This window comes from Mesocricetus auratus, unplaced genomic scaffold (assembly GCF_017639785.1).
Source record: "Mesocricetus auratus isolate SY011 unplaced genomic scaffold, BCM_Maur_2.0 Super-Scaffold_100008, whole genome shotgun sequence".
NCBI classification, from domain to species: Eukaryota; Metazoa; Chordata; class Mammalia; order Rodentia; family Cricetidae; genus Mesocricetus; species Mesocricetus auratus.
Genome location: NW_024429192.1, coordinates 36973554 through 36996995, shown reverse-complemented (window position 1 = coordinate 36996995; position 23442 = coordinate 36973554). Strand labels below are relative to the sequence as shown.

Here is a 23442-nt window from a genome sequence, read left to right as displayed (position 1 = left end):
ATCATATGTGAACGATTGTTCTTCAAACATTATAGCTAACGATGCCACGTTTGCCTATGATCTTTCCAATAAAAAACAAAAAACCACATCCACACCTCAGTGGCCACCCAACCATCAGCACAACTTCCTTAACTGTAAATTGTTTGAAGCCATCAGTTTTTAGCACTTTGGATTATTTTTTTCCATGCTCTGAATAGCCATAAGGAGCTCAGTAGAGGTTGGGGCAACCAAATGTAGCCAACTGAAATTTCAAGTATGTCACAGTAACATTCACTAGCACCAGGGCCTTCTCCTCAAGGTTATGGATCAACTGGTCCATGGTCTAAGATGGAAACTCTTAAGGGAGGAGACAGTAGTACAGTGGTTTTCAATCTTTTTAATGCTCAACCCAATAATACAATTTCTCATGTGGTGACCCCCAACCATAAAATTATTTTTGTTGCTACTGTTATGAATCATAATGTAAATATATGATATGCAGATGGTCTTAGGCGATCCCTGAAAAAGGGTGTTCCACCCCCACAAGTTGAGGACTGCTGCAATAGTAATTGATACACTTTAGGGCAGATTAGAATGCCATGTCTTGGGCCAGCAGGTAGCTCAATGAGTCAAGGTACTAATTACAAAACCCGGTGGCCCACGTTTAAATCCCAGCACCCACATATCAGAATAAGATAAATGATGACTGGATAACTTATATGCACACACATATATTTACACAGGTTGCTATAGTCCAGTCAAAAAGGTTACAGAGCATTACATATACAATATCAAATAAGAGTCCCTTTTTTGTTTTTGTTTATTGTTTTAGAGACAAGGTTTTTCTGTGTAGTTTTGGAGTCTATCCTAGAACTCACTCTGCAGACAGGGCTGACCTTGAACTTAACGGAGATCTATCTGCCTCTGCCTCCAGAGTGCTGGGATCAAAGGCATGCACCACCGCTGCCTGGCAAGAGTCCTTTATTTAAGCCACTGACTGAGACCATGCTCTTGTCACAAAGAACTCTTGGCACCAAAGCAATAGAGGTATAATGTCCATAAAGGCATAAGCCACAAAACCCACAATGACATCCTGTAAGGTATAGGTCAGAGGAACCTTGTAAGGTTTTTTTTTTTTTTTTGGGCAGGTCGTGGCAGTTATTTTGGTTATACATTCAGCAGTTATCTTGGTTATACATCTGGGCCATGGTTGGGATAATGGAAGCCTCTAATGTCCTACCAAGGTGGATGCAGTTATTGGGGGGCGGGTACTGAGGTTGAAAGCATGCATCAGCATGTCGCACCTGCCTGTGTAGCCTGCATCCGAGAATGTAGCGAGGTGGTCGGGATAGATGACACAGAGACCGGTCAGTTGCTGTAAGAAAACTTTATGCTCCCCAAGTTGGCTTAGGAGAACTCCCTAAGAAACCCCCCCCTTCCCTTTTTAAGGACTTCTGCCATCCATCTACATACAATTCTCCAACCGAGCTCTCACATACCTCTCTCACAGCTCTCCCAGACTTCTCACCCTCCTGGCTGGTGGTTTAATCTCAGGCCCCAGAATCGGGGAGAAACTGCAGGGAGCAGGAAGAAGCATCTAGCCTTAGGGGGGATCAAAGTCATGGTGTTTCAGTGAGGGAGCCCTTATCGGAGCCTATCAAGAGCTTTATGGCACTGAATTGTTTTCAGTAAACATTATCTTGCAGCTGCCTGCTCCCAGGCTGATGGAGGGGTGGGTTTCTGGCCAGGGTCTGTGATCCCCACATGCCCTCTCAGAGAATCTCCAACCAAAGGAAGGCACCAAAAAGCCCAGTTTTGCATTCTTGGCAGCTATGGCAGCTCCTCCCCTGAAGTTGGCCTCCAAACCTACTAATGTCTTCTAGCTGCCTTAACAAAGCCAAACTTCAAATTCCTACCATACTGAATGAATCCTACACAACCCAAATAATCTGTAAAGAGTTCAGAGTTGGAGCTCTAGTCTTATACAATCATAAAAACAGATAATCTAATATATATATATATATATATATATATATATATATATATATATATAATATGATGTGAATGGATCTTGGTAACATTATGTTAGATGATATAAGCCAGTCAGAAAGGACTTAGCTCTAGAACTGACACATGTATAAAGATAGAAGGTAGATTACAAATTGGCTTGGACTGTAGTTGGCACTTCAAAACTGCTAGAAAGCATTCATTTCTTAGTCGGACCCAGAGGATAACTATAAAACCAGCAGGAAATCCTGGCATCTTCATCTTTATTTTGCAACTCTCTCCTTTGCTTTGCAGTCACCTGACACTGTAGGAACAGCAAGGCCCATCAATAGGCAGGAAAGATCACCCCCAAGTGAGCAATTATGTGTGCTGGAGAAGTTAGACTCTGGAACAGAGCATTTTGGAGGAACCAGATCGCTCCTCTCAGGCAAATACAGCGATTAACATACTGTAACTTTGGCCACCTTGAGCTCAGACAAAGGTGGTAGGACTACACCTTAACCAGGAGGCGGTAAATATGAGCACTTCTTGCAATTCTTTCTATTGGTAATTGTAAAACTCATAGTAGTAACCCCAAATGCAAGCTTGGGGTTACTAGACCCCTTCCTCCATCCCTCTTCCCAATATACATACATTAAAAACTCTTCTTACCATCCCTTATCTCTGTAATCAGTGCATTAAGTTGTGAGACTGATAAAACCTGGTAACAACCTAGATGGCCCTCAACTGAAAAACAGATAAAGAAAATGAAGGCGGTACATTTACACAAGAGTATTTCTCAGTTGTAAAAAAAAAAACAAAACACCAACATTACAAAATTTGCAGGCAAATGGACGAAAGTAGGAAAAAAATCATCCTGAATGAGGTAACCCAGACCCAGAAAGACACACACTGCATGCACTCACTCATAAGTGAGTATCAGATATAAAGCAAAGGATAACCAGGCTAAAATCCACAGCCCCAGGGAAGCTAGGTAACAAGGAGAGATTGAATCACTCTAGGAAGGCGAAATAGATGAGATAGATCTCCCGGATAAACTGAGGTCAGAAGGATGGAAGGGAGCGGACAAGCATGAGTTGGGGGAGGGACAGAGAGGGAGGGCAATAAAAGAGATATCTTGATAGAAGGAGCCATTATGAGATTAGGGAGAAACCTGGTGCTAGGGAAATTCCCAGGAATCCACAAGGAATCCAGCTAAGACTCCTAGCAATAGTGGAGAGGGTGCCTGAACTGACCTTTTCCTGTAATCAGATTGGTGACTACCCTAATTGTCATCATAGAACCTCCATCCAGTAACTGATGGAAGCAGATGCAGAGGTCCATAGCCAAGCACTGGGCCGAGCTCCTGGAGTCCAGACAAAGAGGGAGGAGGCATTGCATAAGCAAGGGGCATCAGGATCATGATGGGGAAACCCACAGAGACAGCTGACTCGAGCTCATGGGACCTCACAGACTCTGGGGAACCTGCATGGAACTGAACTAGACCCTCTGCATTGGGTTCAGCTTGGTCTGTTTATGGGACCCCTGGCAGTGGAACCAGGATCTACCCTGGTGCATGAGCTGGCTTTTTGGGGCCAGTTCCCAATGGTGGAATGTCTTGCTCGACCTTGATGCATCGGGGAGGGGCTTGCTGCCAGGCTTAGTTGACTCTCCATGGGAGGCCTTACCTGTTCTGCGTAGTGGAGGGGGGGGGTAGCTGAGGTGGGAGAGTTGGGGGGGGAGCAGGAGGAGGAAAGGGAGGAGGAACTGTGGTTGGTAAGTAAAATGTAAAATAAGGTGTCAGATCCTCCTCTGTTGTGGCTGCTGGAGCCTGGATTTTGCCCTAAACCTCCCTCCAGGGAGGGAAGGCCTTTAGGGAGTAACTGCATAATGGTGCAGCATCTTTGTTTTGTGTGATTTAAGAAAAAGAGAAAAAAGAAACTTGTGATGGCTGCACAGCAATATAAATAATTGATGTCATTGAACCGCACACTTAGAAAGGACTAAGGACTGGGAAATGTGCAGCCCTGACTGGTCTGAGTGTCACTGGCTTGGAACTTGATATTAAGACTCAAGTACTTCTGGAGTCCCCTCTGGCTTGGAGCAGTCCAGGGCTATTTTTTCCTCCTCCTCCCTTTTTGCTCTCCATAGTGTCTCACTGTGGAGTGATGGCTTGTCTGGAGTTCTGTGTGTAAACCAGGCTGGGCTTGAACTCACAGTGATCCTCCTGTCTCTGACTCCCAAGTGCTGGAATTATAGGTGTGAGACCACATGCTTGGCTTCTCATTAATTTATTTATTTTTGCAGGGAGGGACATTAATAAAAGGCAAACTTTAATTTTAAATAGATCTCCTTTATAAGCTACATATATGTGAAGGGACCAGACCCTCACTCAGCCCCCTGCTTTAGCAGCCATGACAGGCTACAGAAAAGACACATAGGCCTCTGACACAAGGAAACTCCAGATCCTCTGGCCTCCCAGAACCTAGGGCCAAAACTGAACACAAATAAACTCCAGACTGCCCCTCCGCCCAGCCTCCTAGATATTTGGTTCCTGGGAATTGTTTGGTCACAAAAGAAACTCCAGGGGAGACCAAAACCTCCCCTGTCATCTCTAGGATACAGTTGTAAAAACTATTAGTATCTATGTACAACAGACCACCTGGAAGTGACAAGGCAATGCCATAGAAACCACAGAATGTTCCCTCTCAGCACTGGCCAATGAGAATAATTGGTACGCAGGTATCTCATGCCAAAATATGACTTTTAAAAAATTCTCCTGGCCGGGCGTTGGTGGCGCACGCCTTTAATCCCAGTACTCGGGAGGCAGAGGCAGGCGGATCTCTGTAAATTCGAGACCAGCCTGGACTATCAATCGAGTTCCAGGACAGCCTCCAAAGCCACAGAGAAACCTTGTCTCGAAAAAAAAAAATCTCCTAATTGTTCCCAAATGTCAACCAATCAGAAACCAACCTGTACCTACTAATGTAATCCTGTAATTTATGTCTTTAAAGCCTAGCAGTAGACAGGAAACTTCAGTCCCTCTGGAGGCTGCTGCGTCAGCTTGCTAGACAGGGTCCCTGTTATGGTTGGATGAACAGTAAAACCTTGCTTTTACAGTTTAATGGGTCTGTCTCCCTGGTGGTCTCTGGGGATCTTGGAAACTTGGGCACAACAATATGAGCTCACCTAATCTGTTTCTGTGACTAACCAGGGTTACAGAGTGAGCATTAATCTAGAACATCAAAGAAAATAAACAACCTGCCCAATAACAATACTGCTTTAGGGTTTCCATTGCAGCGATGAAACCCCATGACCAAAGGGAAGAAAGGGTTTATTTGGCTTACACTTCCTCATCACTGATCAGCATCAAAGGAAGTCAGAAGGGGGGAGGGGAACTAGGAAGCAGGAGCTGATGCAGAGGCACTGTTGAGTGTTGATCTCTGCTGCTTAGCCTTGCTTCCCATGGCTTGCTTAACCTGCTTTCTTTTCTTTTTTTTTTATTTATTTACTCTTATTTGATGTACATTGGCATTTTGCCAGCATGTTTGTCTGTGTGAGGGTGTCAGATCTTGGAGTTACAGACAGTTGCTAGCTGCCATGTGGGTGCTGGGAATTGAACTGAGGTCCTCTGGAAGGACAGTTAGTACTCCAGTCCATAAGCCTGCTTCCTTGTAGCACCCTGCTTTCTTGTAGGGCCACCAGCCCAGTTATGGCACCACCCACAATGGGCTGGTTTTCCCCTTGTCAATCACCTGAAGAAACCATCCTACAGCCAGATCTTTTTTTTTTTTTTTTTTCGAGACAGGGTTACTCTGTGGCTTTGGAGGCTGTCCTGGAACTAGCTCTTGTAGACCAGCCCGGCCTCGAACTCACAGAGATCCACCTGCCTCTGCCTCCCGAGTGCTGGGACTAAAGGTGTGCATCACCACTGCCCCGAGTCAGCCGGATCTTAATGGAGGCATTGTCTCAGTTGAAAGTCTCTCAGATAACTCTAGTGAAGTTGACATAAAACTCCCCATCACAAATACAATACAGAGAAGCCCTGTCTCAAAAAACCAAAACAAACAAGCAAACAAACAAACCAAAACCGTAATGCATAAATACAAATACTCATTATTAGGTGATTTTTATTTTAAAATTTCTGGTGAAGCCTGATGCCACCCACCTTTAATCCCAGTTCTCCACAGACATGGCTGCTTCATGGTACTTTTTTATTTTATTTATTTATTTATTTATTTTTTTGGTTTTTCGAGACAGGGTTTCGAGACAGCATCCAAAGCCACAGAGAAACCCTGTCTCCAAAAAACCAAAAAAAAAAAAAAAAAAAAAGAAAGTATCCACAGGCATTTGGAAGAAGCCCAGAGCTGAGAGAAAAAGCAGCAGACTGGGCATGGCCGGGCCTTTCTGTGAGATAGGAGAGAACAGTGGAGAGGACAGTGGAGTTAGGGACACAGCAGACAGCAGTCACAGTGGGGACACCTTGGTGTCCTAGAGTGGGCTCTCGGACAGCCTGGGGGCAGCATAGGGCAGGAGGAGCAGGGGAAGTCAGAGGCCAGGAGGCTAGGGGCTTTGGGTACTTGTGAATAGGGACTGTGCTGTGGCTAGCATGGCCTTGATATGCAGCCACAAGTATGTATGTATGTATGTATGTATGTATGTGCGTGTCAACAGAGAGCCGTAAGCCCCATCTGCCAGTCAAGGGAAATGACTCAGAGCAGTGCTGACTTTTATCTAACTGCCAAGACTGTTATTTCTGGATATATGACTTCCTGAGGCCTAAGAGTCCTAAACACAAGTTTTAGTTTTTGACAGAAAAGACTTCATATTTGATTATTTCTTACTCCGAACAATTATAAGAACAACTATATTTTGCTGTTTTGTTCTAATGTTGAGTCGGCTTCTTGAGGACAAACAGCTGGAAACACCACAGAGTAACTTCTATACTTCTGGGCCACTTCGTTGAAGGCAACAAACTTGAGGAACTCGGTGTATCTAATTTTTTTTTGTTTCTTTTTGTTTTTATTTATTTATTTATTTATTTATTTTTTGTTTTTCGAGACAGGGTTTCTCTGTGGCTTTGGAGGCTGTCCTGGAACTCGCTCTTGTAGACCAGGATGGTCTCGAACTCACAGAGACTCCCCTGCCTCTGCCTCCCGAGAGCTGGGATTAAAGGCGTGCGCCACGCCGCCGGGTCGGTGTAATTTATGTCAACCTTTAAGGTCGGCAGGTTAAAACCGTAAGCCAGGCCAAGCCTCACTTTCCCTGAGCGACACTGGTGGTGAGACTGCGCACGGCAGAGGCGTTCGAGGTGGCAGCCCCCAGGGCAAACAAGGCCCGGGAAGTGCGACCTGCGGCAGAGGTGGGAGGGGCGAGGGACTTCCGGTCGGAGGGAGGCGACTGCTGGTGCGCAAGCGCGAGTCTCGTTTCTGGCTTTCTCCCCTCCCCCTCCCTTCCCCAGCCTGAGGGGTCCTGAGGTGACAGCGCCTGGAAGAGCCGGAGGAGCAGGAGATGGACAGGGCCAGGCGCGGGCGTCGGCGATCTTCTGCCGGTGAGCAGGAGGGCTGGCGCGAGGGCCGAGCGGACCGTGCTACCTGCTCGGCTGCCGGCCGCTCGGAGGCGCGGTGGGGCGGGGGGGGGGAAAGGGGAGCGGCGGGGGCGCGCATAATGGAGAGCTCCGGGGCCGCGCGGGCGCGACCGCAGCTGGCGGGGCAGCCTGGGCCGCAGCCTACCCCTTCTGCACCCCTGTGGTTTGCTCCCTCCTCCCGGGACACTCGGCTCGATTGTCCCCGGCCCACGGCTCTTCGCAGTTGGCTAGCGGCTGACCTGCCACGCCTTCCTCGTGATTCCACCCGCGTTCACGGTCGCTTCCACCCTCTGCGCGCTCGCTCGACCTCACTTCCCTCGGGTCCTGTGAATCCTAGCCTGGCCGACCCCCGCCCCACCCCGCCGCGCTCCCCTGGCAGGTAGGAGAGGCTGCACGGGGAGAAGGCGGGGCTTGCCGTTCGCCCCGCGGTTCCTCCCGTCTCTACGCCTGGTGTCCCTCTTCGTCCCAACGGGCTCGTTTAATAGCATTTTTCTTTTCCAGCCTCCTGCGTCTTCCAAAAGTGATTCGAAAGGCAAAGGATTCGAAGCCGGGCTTTTGTTGTTGTTTTTTAAACCTCAGCACGTTTTTGTTTGTAGTTATTGCGAAGGTTGAAACTCAAGAACCCCTTTAAGTTTTGCATAAAATTGACATGGAGCTCCGCCCCGTCAGGTTATTGTTATACACGTCATCTGTTAAGTGCTCCTCTTGAGTGCACTTGAGTCAAGTCCCGTGTGCATAGAAGTGCAGCCTGGTACATAAAACAACATCAGGGAATTCATTTCTTTTTATTGTTGTTGTGAAAGTAACTCAGCATGGTGTCAAGTTCTCAGTACCCTCCCCTTCCCGAATGCTGGTGTTACAGGCTAGCTCAGCGCCCCCCTCCCCCTTTTCTTTAGTTTTTCCAGACTGCTTTTCCCTGTGTAGCCCTGGCTGTCCTGCAACTCATTCGGTAGAACAGGCTGGCTTGGACTCCCAGATCCACATGCCTCTCCCTCCCAGAGCGCTAAGATTAATGACATGAGCCATTACTGCCCGGCTTAGTCCAGCCCATTTAAAAAATGTTATTGTATTGTTTATTTTTGTCGGGCTAGTGTTAACAATTGTAAATCTATTTATATATGCCCAGTGGTAATGTGTCTACACAGATCGCTGAGGATTTGGCTTAGCAGGATCAAATCTACAGATCTCTTCATACGCACTCGATCTTACCAATATTTTTGTCTATTTTTTTTTGAGGGATGGTTATCTCCATACAGCTTTGGAGCCCAGGAGTCTCCTGCTTCAGTCTTCCCCCGAGCTCAGATTGTAGGTGTATGCCACCATGCCTAGTTTTTTTCCCCACTGTGTATTTTAAAGATATTAGTTGTTCTTTGCCTTTGAAAGTATAATTATGCAAGACATAAAGGTGGTTTTGTATGCATGCCTTCAATGACCAGTTTTTGTTTTGAGATTTCTGATCCCTGTATTCAGGGGAAATTGATACACTAGAAAAATGCAATGTCAGGTGTCATTTGGTCAGTGGCACCGCTGATCTTTAATCCCACCACTCCTCAGGAAACAGAGGCAGGTGGATCTCTATAAGCTTGAGGCCAGCCTGGTTTACGGAGAGAGTTCCAGGATAGCCAAGACTACACAGAGAAATCTGTTCCAAAAACAAAAACAAAAAAAGAAAGAGAAAGGAAAATAAAAATGCAATGTCTAGTTTCATTTGGGAATCTTTTTTTAATGCAGAACTTTAGGCATAATCATAATCTCAGTTTGATGCAGTTTCTTCTCAATAAATATGTTTCATCTTACTACATTTGTATGTGTTAGTGTGTTATAGCAAGTTATTAGCCCTTTTTATCCATTGGCAAAATCTATCCTCCTTCACCTGGTTATATTCATTTATTATTGTTTATTTGATGGATATACTTTTGGAAAGAGAATTTGAGAATGAAGTTGCTAATCTGAAAACACTGGTATTTATGTTAGCTATACTTCTAGGAAAGCTCTTTTTGAGTGAAGTTACAGATTAAGACCTCAAATTCATAAAGGATGCTGCTATTTATTTATTTATAAAAGATTTTATTATATTTATTATGTATACATTGTTCTGCCTGCATGTATACCTTCATGACAGAAGAGGACATCAGATCTCATTATAGATAGTTGTGAGCTACCATGTGGTTGTTGGGAATTGAACTCAGGACCTCTGGAAGAACCAGTGCGCTTAACCTTTTAGTTATCTCTCCAGCCCAAGATTTTGCTATTTATGTCACTGGAGAATTATTTCTTATACCTTCTCTTTGGAAATGTTCTTTCTATGGAGCAGTGTGTAATCAGAGCCATTCAAAGATCTACTGTTTTCTTGCAATTGCTTTTCCAGTATGCCTCTAGTTGTATAATGTGAACATTGAAAAAAAAGACACCTAATAAGATACTTGGTTTTTCACACATATATTAACAGAAATATGCTGTCCTGGAACTTGCTGTGTAGAGCAGACTGGCCTCAGATTCAGAGATCAGCCTGCCTTTGCTTCCTGAGTACTTGGATTAAAAGCCTGTGCCACCATGCTCAGTCTTAAAATAGTTTTGTTTTGTGTATTTTTTGTCAGTTTATTTATTTATTGTATGTATGAGTGCTCTATCTGCATGTATGCCTTTATACCAGAACAGGGCATCAGATTCTACTGTTGATGGTTGTGAGCCCCCATGTGGTTGTTGGGAATTGAACTCAGGACCTCTGGAAGAGCAGCCAGTGCTCTTAACCATTAAGCCATCTCTGGAGGCCCTGGAAACACTTTGTAGCAGGGTAGTATTACTCCCTTTTATCATGACCCAGTTGTTTTCTTGACTTTGCTTTAGAATGAATCTCGGTACCATCACCTGAGGTTCATGTACTCAGCGAGCCCAGTGAGCCAGTACAGTCTTCATGTGTACTTGCACACAGCTTTATCTTGGGCTGAGATCTAGTTTGCAAGTGTCTGAGGATGAGGTGGATGGACTGCTCCATCTCTGCCTGCACCCTTGGCCTGACTACACTAAGAACTTTACAAACTTTAATTCTTTCCAACACTCTTATAAGTGACCTTCTATTTTTGACTTACAAATGGAACTGGGATTTAGGGACCATAAGCATCTGTTAGTAAGAATTAGTGTTAGAAATAGGGTCAGGATTAAAAATCTGGTCTCTAAATGCAGTATCTATGGCTTTAACTTCTTTTACTGCCATTACGCATTAATTAGCCCTACTTTGGAAAAAATTTCCATGGCTAAAAAACTAGTTTGGATTTAAAACAGAACAAAACAGAAAGCCTTCAGGATTTTGAGATTATTTGTGTGCTCTTGTACATTTTGGCTCATTAAGAAAGTAGCTTTCTCTGGGTGGTGGTGGCGCTCACCTTTAGTCCCAGCACTCGGGAGGCAGAAGCAGGTGGATCTCTGAGTTTGAGGCCAGCCTGGTCTACAAGAGCTAAGTTCAGGACAGCCTCCCAAGCCACAGAGAAACCTGTCTCGAAAAACCGGCCCAGCACTTGGGAGGCAGAAGCAGGCGGATCTCTGAGTTTGAGGCCAGCCTGGTCTATAGAGTGAGAGTTCCAGGGTAGCCAGGGCTGTTATAAAGAAGAGCTCTGGGGGAAAAAAAAAACAAGAAAAAAAGGGGGGGGGAGCTTTCAAGCGAGGTAGCAGAAAAGGGTTGAAGGGAGAGAGGAAGGAGAGAAGCTGATGTAATTCTATTTCACTTAGAAACAAAAAGAAGCAAGTGACTGAGGACCGGAGAGATTCTCAGTGGGTAAAGATGCTTGCTGCCAAGACTGACACGTGAATTCACTTGGTGGTGGAAGAGAGACAACCACTGGTCCTTGTTCTCTGACCTCCACATAGCACTGGAATATGTATGACCTACTGTGCCCCCAATAAATAAATGGAAAAGTAGCCAAGTGCTTCCTGATTTCTTCTTCAATTCTGTTGGTGTACCATGTGCATCAGTTGGTCCAGGTGAGGTCTGCTTCACAGCATTGGAAATGTAATGTGACTTGGACCAGCAAGTTGTTGTTTAGTGACAGGCTCCTAAGGGTGATAACAGAGGATGAGAAGATAAAGAAGATTGGAAAGTTGGGATCAGAAGGTCTTGCACAAGCTATGACTTATGCCAAGCAAGTTTATTAAGAAGTTTCATATCGCCAGGCCGTGGTAGCGCACACCTTAAGTCCCAGCACTCGGGAGGCAGAGGCAGGTGGATCTCTGTGAGTTCCAGACCAGCCTGGTCTACAAGAACTAGTTCCAGGACAGCCTCCAAAGCCACAGAGAAGCCCTGTCTCGGAAAACAAAAACAAAAACAAAACAAAAAAGTGTAGTATCTTACGTACAGTTTTTAGGGAAAAGTGGGATAGAGTCAGCAGAAAACTCATACAGTAGGATGAAGTCAGCAAGAAGCTAATCAAGTAAATTTTTCACAAAGAGAACACAAGATATCTCAAGTGCATCATAGACAAGTGCTCAAAGACTTGGGGATGATAACTGCAGTCTCCCCCCACACACAGGAGGGAAAAGTTGAGCTCTTGGATCTGGAAAACAGCAGCTCCACCAAGGTCCTGCCCCCAGGCCAGTGTAGGCCTTGCTAAGTATGTGCTTGTTTTAGACAAGGGGACAAGTTGGAGTAGAGAAAGGATTAAAAAGAAAAGATTGGGAAGGGAGCAGGAAGGGGTCAGTGGAGAGGAAAATGGCTAAAGATACATCAGATGATCTATAGGTAAGTTAGTTAATAGGATGAGGTGCTGGAAGAGTCGGAATGGAGTAGATTTGATGACATGGGACAAAATGGCTTGTTATGAAAAAGGAGCTTTAAATAATAGGAGCTCAAGAATAGGAGATCATATAGGGATTAATAAAGGAAATAAGTAACTTCAGAGTTTTAAAATGTGAGTTTGCTTCTGTGTGTGGTGGCATATGCCTTTAATCCCAGTACTTGGGAGGCAGAGGCAGGCAGATCTCTGAGTTCCAGGCCAACCTGGTCTACAGAGTGAGTTCTAGGACAGCCAGTTTGCAGTGGTTGGGCTAAGTACTTGGAGAAAAATAAGTTTAGTGTAACATTGGGTAAAGTGATGTGGCAGGATTTGGGGTCAAGAAATAGACTCAGGGGGCGTGGGAAAGTTGAGGGGCCAAAGGACAGCATATTGTTGAATGAGAAGTTCAACAAATTGAACAATTCAAATTGGTTTGACAGTTCAAGAAATTGGTTGAAGCTGGTTGTGTTGTCACACGACTTTAACCTAACACTTGGGAGGTAAAGACAGGCAGATATCTGTGAGTTCTAGTTCGCCCTGGTCTACGTATGAGTTCCACAACTGCAGGGCTAAATAATAGACCCTGTCTCAAAAAAACAAAACAAAACAAAACAAAAAAACCAAAACCAAAAGGTTGGGTGAAATCTTTGACCTTAATTCTAATCATGAAAGTTGTAGTTCAGAAAGCAAGAGAGGAGTTCATTGTTTTGAGTGAGTTGATTCAGGGGATTCAGTGCCTCACAATAATGTAGAGGAAAGCCGGGCGTTGGTGGGGCACACCTTTAATCCCAGCACTTGGGAGGCAGAGGCAGGTGGATCTCTGTGAGTTCGAGGCCAGCCTGGTCTACAGAGTGAGTCCAGGACAGCCTCCAAAGTAATACAGAGAAACCCTGTCTCGGAAAAAAAAATAATAATGTAGAGGAAAGCTATGAACCAAGAATGAGAGTTTTAGGACCTGCTAGACATGAGCTATTGGGAAGATACTGAGTTTATGAAAGTTTTATTCTGTAGGGTGATATTAGTTTAAGTAGGTTTTGTGATGATTTGATACATGTGTAAGATGTGTAATTGTCAAATTTAGTAATAAGAGTTTTTGTCTTTTCAAAGATTAGCCATTTTTACATGTTGGGAATTAGGTATTCCTATAGTCATTTTGAAAATAAAGATTTGGGGCTGGAGACATGGCTCAGAGGTTAAGAGCACTGACTGCTCTTCCAAAGGACTGTAGTTCAATTCCTAGCACCCACATAGCAGCTCACAACTGTCTGTAACTCCAGGATCCACCACCCTCACACAGATGTACATCCTCGCAAAACATCAAATGCACACAAAATACAAATATATAAATTAAAAAATAAATGTCTAAATTGTGGCGCACGCCTTTAATCCCAGCACTCGGGAGGCAGAGGCAGGTGCATCTCTATGAGTTTGAGACCAGCCTGGTCTACAGACTGAGTGCCAGGACAGGCTCCACAGCAGTACAGAGAAACCCTGATTCCAACCCCCCCACCCAAAAAAGAAAATATAGATAGTTTTAAATAGTAATTAGCCCACTGCATTGTGGGGGTACGGGTGGGGCTTGGGGTGGGGGTGGGAACCAAAACCAAGCCAACAACAACAAAACCAAAAAAACAAAACAAGAACAATAAAACCCCCAGACCCAAAAGTAGGAGCCTGAAGGGATGGCTCATCAGTCAAGAGCACTGTTGAGACTGTTCATCCAGGGGACCTGGATTTGATTTCCACTATCCACATGGCAGCTCACAACTGTAACTCCAGTTCCAGGGGTTCTTTTTTTTTTTCTTCTTCGAGACAGGGTTTCTCTGTATTGTTTTTGAGGCTGTCAGTCCAGCCCGGCTTCGAACTCACAGAGATCCGCCTGCTTCTGCCTCCCGAGTGCTGGGATTAAAGGCATGCGCCACCACCGCCCGGCTCTTTTGGCCTTCTTGGGCAATACATGTGGTTTACAGACATGTGCAGGCAAAACACTCTTACACACAGAATAAAACAAAGCAAAACGAAACAGAGCTAATTCCTCCTCTTTGTACTTTGGAGCTTTTGTTGTTATTTTGAGACAGGTCTCACTATGTAGTTCTGGCTGTCATAGCTATGTAGATGAGACTGGTCTTAAACTCACAGAGATCTGCCTCCCAAGTGCAGGGATTACAATTGTGTACCACCATGTCATGAAAGCCAAGAGACCTAGGTCAATCTTCAAGTCCACCTAAAGATAGGCTTCACAAAGTCCTCCAGCCTCCCACCTCCTCTTGGATCCATCTCTTTCCACATAATTTTGTTGCTTCTGTCCCTCTTCCTTTGCCTATGGAGTACAATTTGTGATGCCCAAATACTCTTGGGTGTAGAGCCCTTCCGCTGCCAATGGTCACACCTTTAAAGGAAACGGACTCTCCCCTCCCATCAACTAGCAGTTGTCACTAGTTCCTCAGCTAGGAATGAGACTTCATGATCACCTCCTTCTTCCATGCTCAGATTTGTGTCTGGCTTGCACTTGCACGTGTAGACCAGTTGTGGGTTTTGTGTTAATCAGCATGTACTATAAACAGAAGCCTATGTGATGAGGATTAAGGGATGTACTTGTATATGAGTATAATAAACCTGGAGGGGTTTAATACTATGCCCCTTTAGCAGAACAATAGGGTTGGTGCTCCCTTAGTCCTATGAACTGTCTAGCCTCAGATTCTTGGTCCAGGTATGGGTTCCATTTTGTGGAAAGGCCCTTAAATCCAGTCAGAAAGTTGCTCCCATGGCATCCCTGTCACGATTGTACCAGTGGGCAAGCCTTGTCAGGCTTGTCATTACTTAGTTCACAGAGTTGATTGGTGGGTAAGGTCATTGATTCCTTTCCTTTTCCAGCAGTGAGCATAGCACCTTCCAGCACTGTGAGAGTTGGTCTGTAGGGATAAAGCTTTAGTTACAAGGTCTTCATTCTTGCATGCCTGTACTTGTATAGTCACCTTGTAGCTCAGTATACAGAACACTTCTACTTTCTTATCAGACTTGATTTGCTCTCTTCCCCAGCTAATATTCCCGTTGTTCTCTATATCCTTCATTGTTGAAAATAGTATCATAGATTTGTCCTCATTGTTGTGAAGTGTCACAGTTGTGCATCTGATTTCCGTGGAGCAGAATGCTTGTGAGATGCATCCATTTGGTGCTTAGAAGTAATTCCTTGTCTTTTGTTAGCTCTGCAGCTTTCCTTGGAACAAATATGTTTATACATTACTAGTGGTAGATAATTTGGGTTGTTTTTAGCTTTTGGTTATTAAGGACAAGGATAGCATGAACATTTTTTTTTTTTTTTTTTTTTTTTGGTTTTTCGAGACAGGGTTTCTCTGTGGCTTTGGAGGCTGTCCTGGAACTCACTTTGTAGACCAGGCTGGCTTCGAACTCACAGAGATCCGCCTGCCTCTGCCTCCCGAGTGTAGCTTGAACATTCTTATTTCTCTTGGTTATTTATCAAGACATGTAATAGGTACTGAGTGCAGGCAGGTAAATATCGAACAGACACTGGCAAAGCAGATTCATTCATTTAACTTTTTCAGCAGAGTGTTAGTCCCTCTCCAGTATTTGGTAATGATAGTCTTTTAAATTTTATTGCCATTATAACTGTCATTTCCCTAATGGTTGTATCTTGACTATTTAGATACACACACACACACACACACACACACACACACACACACACACACACACACTCTCTCTCTCTCTCTCTCTCTCTCTCTCTCTCTCTCTCTCTTATATGTGCATACATAGTGTGAAATGTTTGCTCAAGGCTTTTGTTTAATTTAAGGATTGGATTTTATTGTATTTCTCCCTTTTTTCTTCTCTCCTGCCTTTCCCTGCCTTGCTAAGCATGTGTTCTGCCACAAGTACATGCCTCGCCCAGGGAGTTCTTATATATACTGGTTATGAGTTCTTTGACAAATAACGTATTATAATTTATGTTCTAGTTCAAGACTTGATCTTTACTGTCATAATGATAAGTTCTGCTAAACCAAATTTTTAATTTAGATGAAGCCCACTTTATTGACATTTTAATTTATGGCAATATTTGTGTTCTATTTGAGAAATCTTTGCCTCCTTCAAGGCTATGAAAATATTCTAGTTTTTACTGTATAAACCTTGATTTATTTTGGAATTTAAAGGTATGATCCATTTGAAATTAGTTTTTGTAGATGGTATGAGGTTTAGGGATCAAGGTTTTTTTTTTTTTTTTTTTTTTTGGTTTTACGAGGCAGGGTTTCTCTGTATTGTTTTGGAGGCTGTTGCTCCAGCCCAGCCTCGAACTCACAAAGATCCACCTGCCTCTGCCTCCCGAGTGCTGGGATTAAAGGCGTGCGCCACCACCACTCGGCCAAGGTTTTTTTTTAAAGTTCCATTTGGTTATCACGTTGCTTCCCTGGGTCTAGGGTGATGTTTACTATGCAAACGTAAGGATTTGAGTTCAAATCTCCAACATTGTCATAGAAAGCCCAGTGTAGGTGTGTGTGTCTGTAATCCCAGTGGTATTGTGGATAGAGACTGGAAGATCACAGGCTCACTGGCTGCTGGCCTGTTCCATGTCCAGTGAGAGACCTAGCCTGAAAGGAATGAGGCAGAGGGTGATAAACAGGACACCGATGTCCTTCTGTTTTCCCCACATATGCAAGGATGTATGCAACCTGCACACATGCATGCAAACACCCCACATGTTCAAATACGTGTATTAAAATGTATAAACACACAAAAAATTACTTCATTATTTTTTGGAAAAAAATCATCCCTTACTGAACTATAGTAATATGCCTCAAGTAGATGACTAGGTCTATGTGTGTATGTGTATATTATCATTTATTTTTATTACTGAAATTTGCTATATAACTCAATAGGTTACAATTTTTATTTTTGAACAGGATCTCAGCATTAGCCTTAGCTTTCCTGGAACTTGCTATGTAGACCACCAGGCTAGCCTTGAACTCACAGAGATCCACCTGTTTCTTTTTCCTGAGTGCTAGAATTAAAGGTGTGTTCCACCATGATGTGAGTTCTAATTGCTATGAAGTCTTGGATTGTGTCTGATTTGATCAGTGTTATTTATATTCAGTGCTTAGCACAGTGAAGAGTACATAATAGCTATTAAGTAACTATTTGCTGTTTGAATGAGAATTCATACAAGAAAAACCCACAGAAAGTCTGAAAAATGTTGATGAATAAAGAGTTAAAAGTATTTCCCTTTGTGTAGCATGTGTGTGTATGTTATAAAAATATGTTTGTAGAATACTGCCAACTTCTAGATAATCTCACCTCTGTTCTCCAGCATAAGAATTAGCCCAATCATCTGGTTCTACCATGGGTGTTTTCATCAGGAAATTTCTGTTTAGTTCTTTCTTTTCTGGTTTTGTGAAACAGGATTTCTCTGTGATAGTGTGATGCTCTGTAGATCAGGCTGGTCTCCAATTTCTAGAAATCCACAGCTTCTGCCTCCCGAGTGCTGGGCTTAAAGGCATGAGCCACCACTGCTCTGCTGCTGCTTTCTTCTTTAATTGTCCTCGAGCATATGTTTACTGGAGGCATGTGTGACAGTCTGTCACACTGACACATGGCAGACTTTTAGGTCTTTAGACATAGCCCTTTAGTGTCTGTAAAACATCAGTGTATTTTAATTTTAAGTAAGGGATAGGTAGAAAGGGATCCTGTTCATTAAGTTATGTCACTCAGATGGTAAATAATAATTTTTTATTGTGTCTTTGGTTTTTGTAGAGATTGTCACAGAGGGAAAAAGGAAAAAGCCATCAGCTGATATACAGGAGGTATGTGCTAATGTGTTTATCAACTTTGAGATTACTGATACTGGTAACATTTTGCCGTTTCTTTCTAACGCGTAAAGTGCTGATTAAAGTTTTACAGTATATTTTTAATTGTGCTAAAAGGATCCAGGAAGTGGTGGTCCATGCCTTTAATCTCAGCACTTGGGATGCAGAGGCAGGTGGATCTCTGAGTTTGAGGCCAGCCTGATCTACAGAGTGAGTTTCAGGATGGCCAGGGCTACACAGAAAAACCAAAACCAAAAAAAAAAAAAAAAAAAAAAACCCAACCCAGAAAAATTGTTTTCTTCATTAAGTCTGTAAGTCAAAACTAGCAAAACAATTTCAATTTCTACTTATAGAACAAGTTTTTAAAATCATCCTTAAAAAAAAGGTGATTCCCCTCTCCAGGCATGTTGTGATTTAAATGTAGTAATAATCTGATTAACACACCATTATTTATTACATAACTTGTTTTTATGTCAACCATGCATTTTGTTTATGTATAACTGGAAACATCTTTTATTCTGTATCATTTCTTTTTGGTTTTTGAGCCAGGCTCTTACTATGTAGCTCTGGCTGTCCTAGTACTCACTGTGTAGGCTGGGCTGCCTCCGACTCCCAGAGCTCCGCTGCCTCCCAGGTACAGGAATTAAAGGCATGCACTGCCATGCTCAGCTACATGCTTACTTTTAATTTAGAACGTTTTTTTATGTTATGCATTTGTAGAATTTGTTAAAGGAGGGTGATGAGAGGAATTCAAGAGTGCCTTAGATGACCTTGTAGGGAACATTGCTTTAGGTATTGGTTTTCATTGGCTTACTTAAAATCTGCAAGGGGTGCTTTCTCCATTTAAAATGTTGAATTTAAATGAAGTTGGATGAATGATAGAGATAATTTTTTTTTATTGCCAGATCAGATACTGTCGTAGCCAGTGACTCAGTTAATTTTCTGTTGCTATTTATTGTAAGGATACTCGAGACTGGTAATTTGTAAAGAAAAGGAGTGTTGGGCCAGTGAGATGGCTCAGTGAGTAAAAGAAATAAGTGTACTTTGTTCATAGCGTTGGAGAGCTATTGGCATTTGTTCATCTGTTGAGAGCCTTGCATAACTTCATCTCGTGACAGGAAGTGGAAGGAAGGGCAAGCAGACTGGAGATAGGAACTTGAGAGAGATTGAGGGGACAGTTCCAGGATTTTCTTTCTTTCTTTCTTTCTTTCTTTCTTTCTTTCTTTCTTTCTTTCTTTCTTTCTTTCTTTCTTTCTTTCTTTCTTTCTTTTCTTTCCCTTCCTTCCTTCCTTCCTTCCTTCCTTCCTTCCTTCCTTCCTTCCTTCCTTCCTTCCTTCCTTCCTTCCTTCAGAGCAGCCAGTGCTCTTAACCTCTGAGCAGCCCTCTAAATAATTTTTTTTTTTTTTTGGTTTTTTCGAGACAGGGTTTCTCTGTGGCTTTGGAGGCTGTCCTGGAACTCACTTTGTAGACCAGGCTGGCCTTGAACTCACAGAGATCCGCCTGCCTCTGCCTCCCGAGTGCTGGGATTAAAGGCGTGCGCCACCAACGCCCGGCCTAAATAACTTTTGACTCAAAAATTTTATAGAAGTTGGGCAGAATTCATGTGTATTATTCATTTATAACGATAGTATCATTATCAAAAATAAGAAATTAGCCTTGATCTAATTAATATTTTAACCTATAAATCCATTCCAGTATTCTCCATTGTGTTTTGTTATACCTTCCTAATTCCCTTGTCTGTCATATTTCTTTAGTCTGATTGCTTTTTTTTTAAAGATTTATTTATTTATTACATATACAGTGTTCTGCCTACATACCAGAAGAGGGCACCAGATTGAATTGTAGATGATTGTGAGCCACCATGTGGTTGCTGGGAATTGAACTCAGGACCTCTGGAAGAGCAGCCAGTGCTCTTAACCTCTGAGCCATCTCTCCAGCCCCAGTCCCATTGCTTTTATAGCCATGACACTTTGGAAAAGTATTGCTAGATAATAATTTGTGTAGAATATTCTTCAATCTGAATGGACTGTGTGTGTGTGTGTGTCTTTTTTGTTTTGTTTTGTTTTTTCGAGACAGGGTTTCTCTGTATTGTTTTGGAGCCTGTCCTGAAACTCACTTGGTAGACCAGGCTGGTCTTGAACTCACAGAGATCTGCCTGCCTCTGCCTCCCAAGTGCTGGGATTAAAGGTGTGGGCCACCAACACCCAGCTGTGTGTGTGTGTGTTTTACTGTTCATGATGTCAGCCTGATTGTTTGGTTAATGCAGTATCTTTTGCTTACTCTCCTATATGGTTACCCATTTTCTCCCTATGGTTAATAGGTGTCTGGGAGCAGACTGCAACTTTTTTTTTTTTTTTTGTAATTTATTTTTTTTAATTTTTTTAAATTTTATTTTCCAGTTTAAATTTAGATAAGAATCAAGGTTGCTTCACAAGTCAGTTCCAGGTCCCTCTCCCATTCCCTCCCTTCCTCCCGTGCCCTCCCCTCCCCCCCCCCGTTATCCTCTCATTTCTCCAGGGAGGGTGAGGCCCTCCATGGGGGTGTCCATAGTGTGTCATTTCATATAGGGCAGGGCCTAGACCCTTTCCCAAGAGTTCTGGGTGAGAGTGCACCTCACATTGTTCTATTGGAGTCCAAAGTCCGTGTGTATACTTGGGATGGGTACTGATCTGCTGCCCAAGGCTCAATAGATTCCCTAGGCCTCTTCACTGACACCCAGATTCAGGGGTCTTGATCAGTCCCATGCTGGCTTCCCAGGCTAATGCCTGGGATTCAAGAGTTAACCTTTGTCTGGTCAGCTGTTTCTGGGGTTAAACCAGCCCAGTCTTAATCCCTTTGATCATCAGTCCTCCCTCTCTGTTACTGGCTTTCTTGAGTTCAGCTCAGTACTTAACCAAGGGAGTCTGCCTCTTCTTCGATCAGCCACTAAATGAAGTTTCTGTTTGCCAGACTCTCTGGCCATAGGATTGTAGGCTGGCACTCCCCAGATCTATGTCTAAAATCCATATATGAGAGAGTACATGCCATGTTTCTCTTTTTGTGACTGGGTAACCTCACTCAGGATGGTTTCTTCTAGTGTCATCCATTTGCCTGCGAATCTCATGATTCCATTATTTTTTTCTGCTGAATAGTACTCCATTGTGTAGATGTACCACAATTTCTCTATCCACTCTTCAGGTGAGGGACATCTAGGTTGCTTCCACGTTCTGGCAATTACAAATAAAGCTGCTATGAACATAGTGGAACAGACCTCTTTGTTGTATGAATGGGCATCTTTTGGATATATGCCTAAGAGTGGAGTTGCTGGGTCTTGTGGTAGGTTTATTCCCATTTTTCTGAGGAATCTCCACACTGATTTCCAAAGTGGCTGAACCAGTTGGCACTCCCACCAGCAATGGAGGAGTGTCCCCCTTTCACCACATCCTCTCCAGCATAAATTGTCATTGGTGTTTTTGATTTTAGCCATTCTGACAGGGGTGAGATGGTATCTGAGAGTTGTTTTGATTTGCATTTCCCGGATGGCTAAGGATGTTGAGCACTTTCTCAAGTGCCTCTCAGCCATTTTAGACCCCTCTATTGAAAACTCTCTATTTAGTTCTGCAGCCCACTTTTTAATAGGGTCCTTTGGTGTTTTGGAGACTTGCTTCTTGAGTTCTTTGTAAATTTTGGAGATCAACCCTCTGTCAGATGTGGGATTAGTGAATATTTTTTCCCATTCTGTGGGCTGCCTTTTTGTCTTGCTGACTGTGTCCTTTGCCTTACAGAAGCTTCTCAGTTTCAGTAGGTCCCATTTATTAATTGTTGATCTTACTGCCTGTGCTACTGGTGTTATGTTCAGGAAGCTGTCTCCTGTACCAATTGTTCAAGGGTACCACCCACTTTCTCTTCTAAGAGGTTCAGTGTGGCTGGATTTATGTTGAGGTCTTTGATCCATTTGGACTTAAGTTTTGTGTATGGCGATAGACATGGATCGATCTGCATTCTTCTACATGCCAGTCTCCAATTATGCCAGCACCATTTGTTGAAGATGCTTTCTTTATTCCATTGTATATTTTTAGCTTCTTTGTCAAAGATCAGATGTTCGTACGTGTGTGGGTTAATACCCGGGTTTTCAATTCGATTCCATTGGTCTACCTGTCTATTTTTGTGCCAATACCAAGCTGTTTTCAGGACTATAGCTCTATAATAGAGCTTGAGGTCAGGGATGGTGATGCCTCCGGACGTTGCCTTGTTGAACAGGGTTGTTTTGGCTATCCTGGGTCTTTTGTTTTTCCATACAAAATTGATTATTGTTCTTTCAAGGTCTGTGAAGAACTGTGCTGGGATTTTAATGGGAATTGCATTGAATCTGTAGATTGCTTTTGGCAGGATTGCCATTTTTACTACATTGATCCTACCTATCCAAGAGCATGGGAGATCTTTCCATTTTCTGAGGGCTTCTTTAATTTCTTTCTTTAAAGATTCAAAGTTCTTACGATACAGGTCTTTCACTTGTTTGGTTAGCGTTACCCCAAGGTATTTTATGTTGTTTGTGGCAATTGTAAAGGGTGATGTTTCTCTGATTTCTCTTTCAGCCCTTTTATCATCTGTATATAGTAGGGCTACTGATTTTCTTGAGTTGATCTTGTAGCCTGCCACTTTGCTGAAGGTGTTAATCAGCTGTAAGAGTTCCCTGGTAGAGTTCTTTGGGTCATTGATGTAAACTATCATATCCAGACTGTAACTTAATGCAATATTATATCTTTGCTTAGTATCTTGGCATCTACTAGTGGATCTTGGTTGGATTCTTTTGATTTTCTCTTTCCTTTACTTATTGCCTTTTGGCCAAGATCCAATATAGTATATATCTTCCTATTCCTTCTTCATTTCTAAATGGAAATTTTTCTCTAAGTGAGAGCTGTCATCCTTCCACTTATTTAAATCAAGTTATTCTCAGGTATTTATTTCATTATGTTTATTATAATTTACTCTTGATTATTCTGTTAGTCAAAGTTTTCCAGTTTTGACAATAGGGTATCTTTCAGATTGGCTCCTGTGTTCCCTTGTGTGTGTATGTGTGTGTTTGTATATGTGTTCATCTGTATGCAGATACACATGCAGAGGGCACATGTGTATGCATGCATGTAAACCCCAGAATCTGCGCGTTTCCATCTCTCGGATAGTAGGATTACAAGTGTGAGCCACTGTGCACACAGATACACACACATATGTATATAAATGTATATGTATTTGTATATGCTTAATGCGAATTCTTGGGATTGAATTCAGGTTCTTGTGCTTTCAAAGTAAGTAGCTTTACTGGCTAATCTAT

General features: G+C 43.1%; 1 protein-coding gene across 16 annotated transcripts in view; it reads left to right on the top strand.

Annotated features, from left to right (window-relative positions):
• Positions 1-7152: 7152 nt before the first annotated feature.
• Senp7 (SUMO specific peptidase 7) overlaps positions 7153-23442 on the top strand; it is a 130188-nt gene continuing 113898 nt past the window's right edge. For 4 of the 16 annotated variants that reach the window (XM_005074824.4, XM_040750686.1, XM_040750680.1 and 1 more), the window contains exons 1-2: positions 7155-7516; positions 18079-18128. In XM_005074824.4, the coding sequence (XP_005074881.3) occupies positions 7477-7516; positions 18079-18128 (90 nt within the window). In that variant the 5' untranslated portion in view covers positions 7155-7476. Of the gene's footprint in view, positions 7517-7775; positions 7932-18078; positions 18129-23442 lie in introns of all 16 variants that reach the window. The other 12 variants (XM_013116891.3, XM_040750688.1, XM_040750687.1 and 9 more) reach the window with 8 other exon arrangements.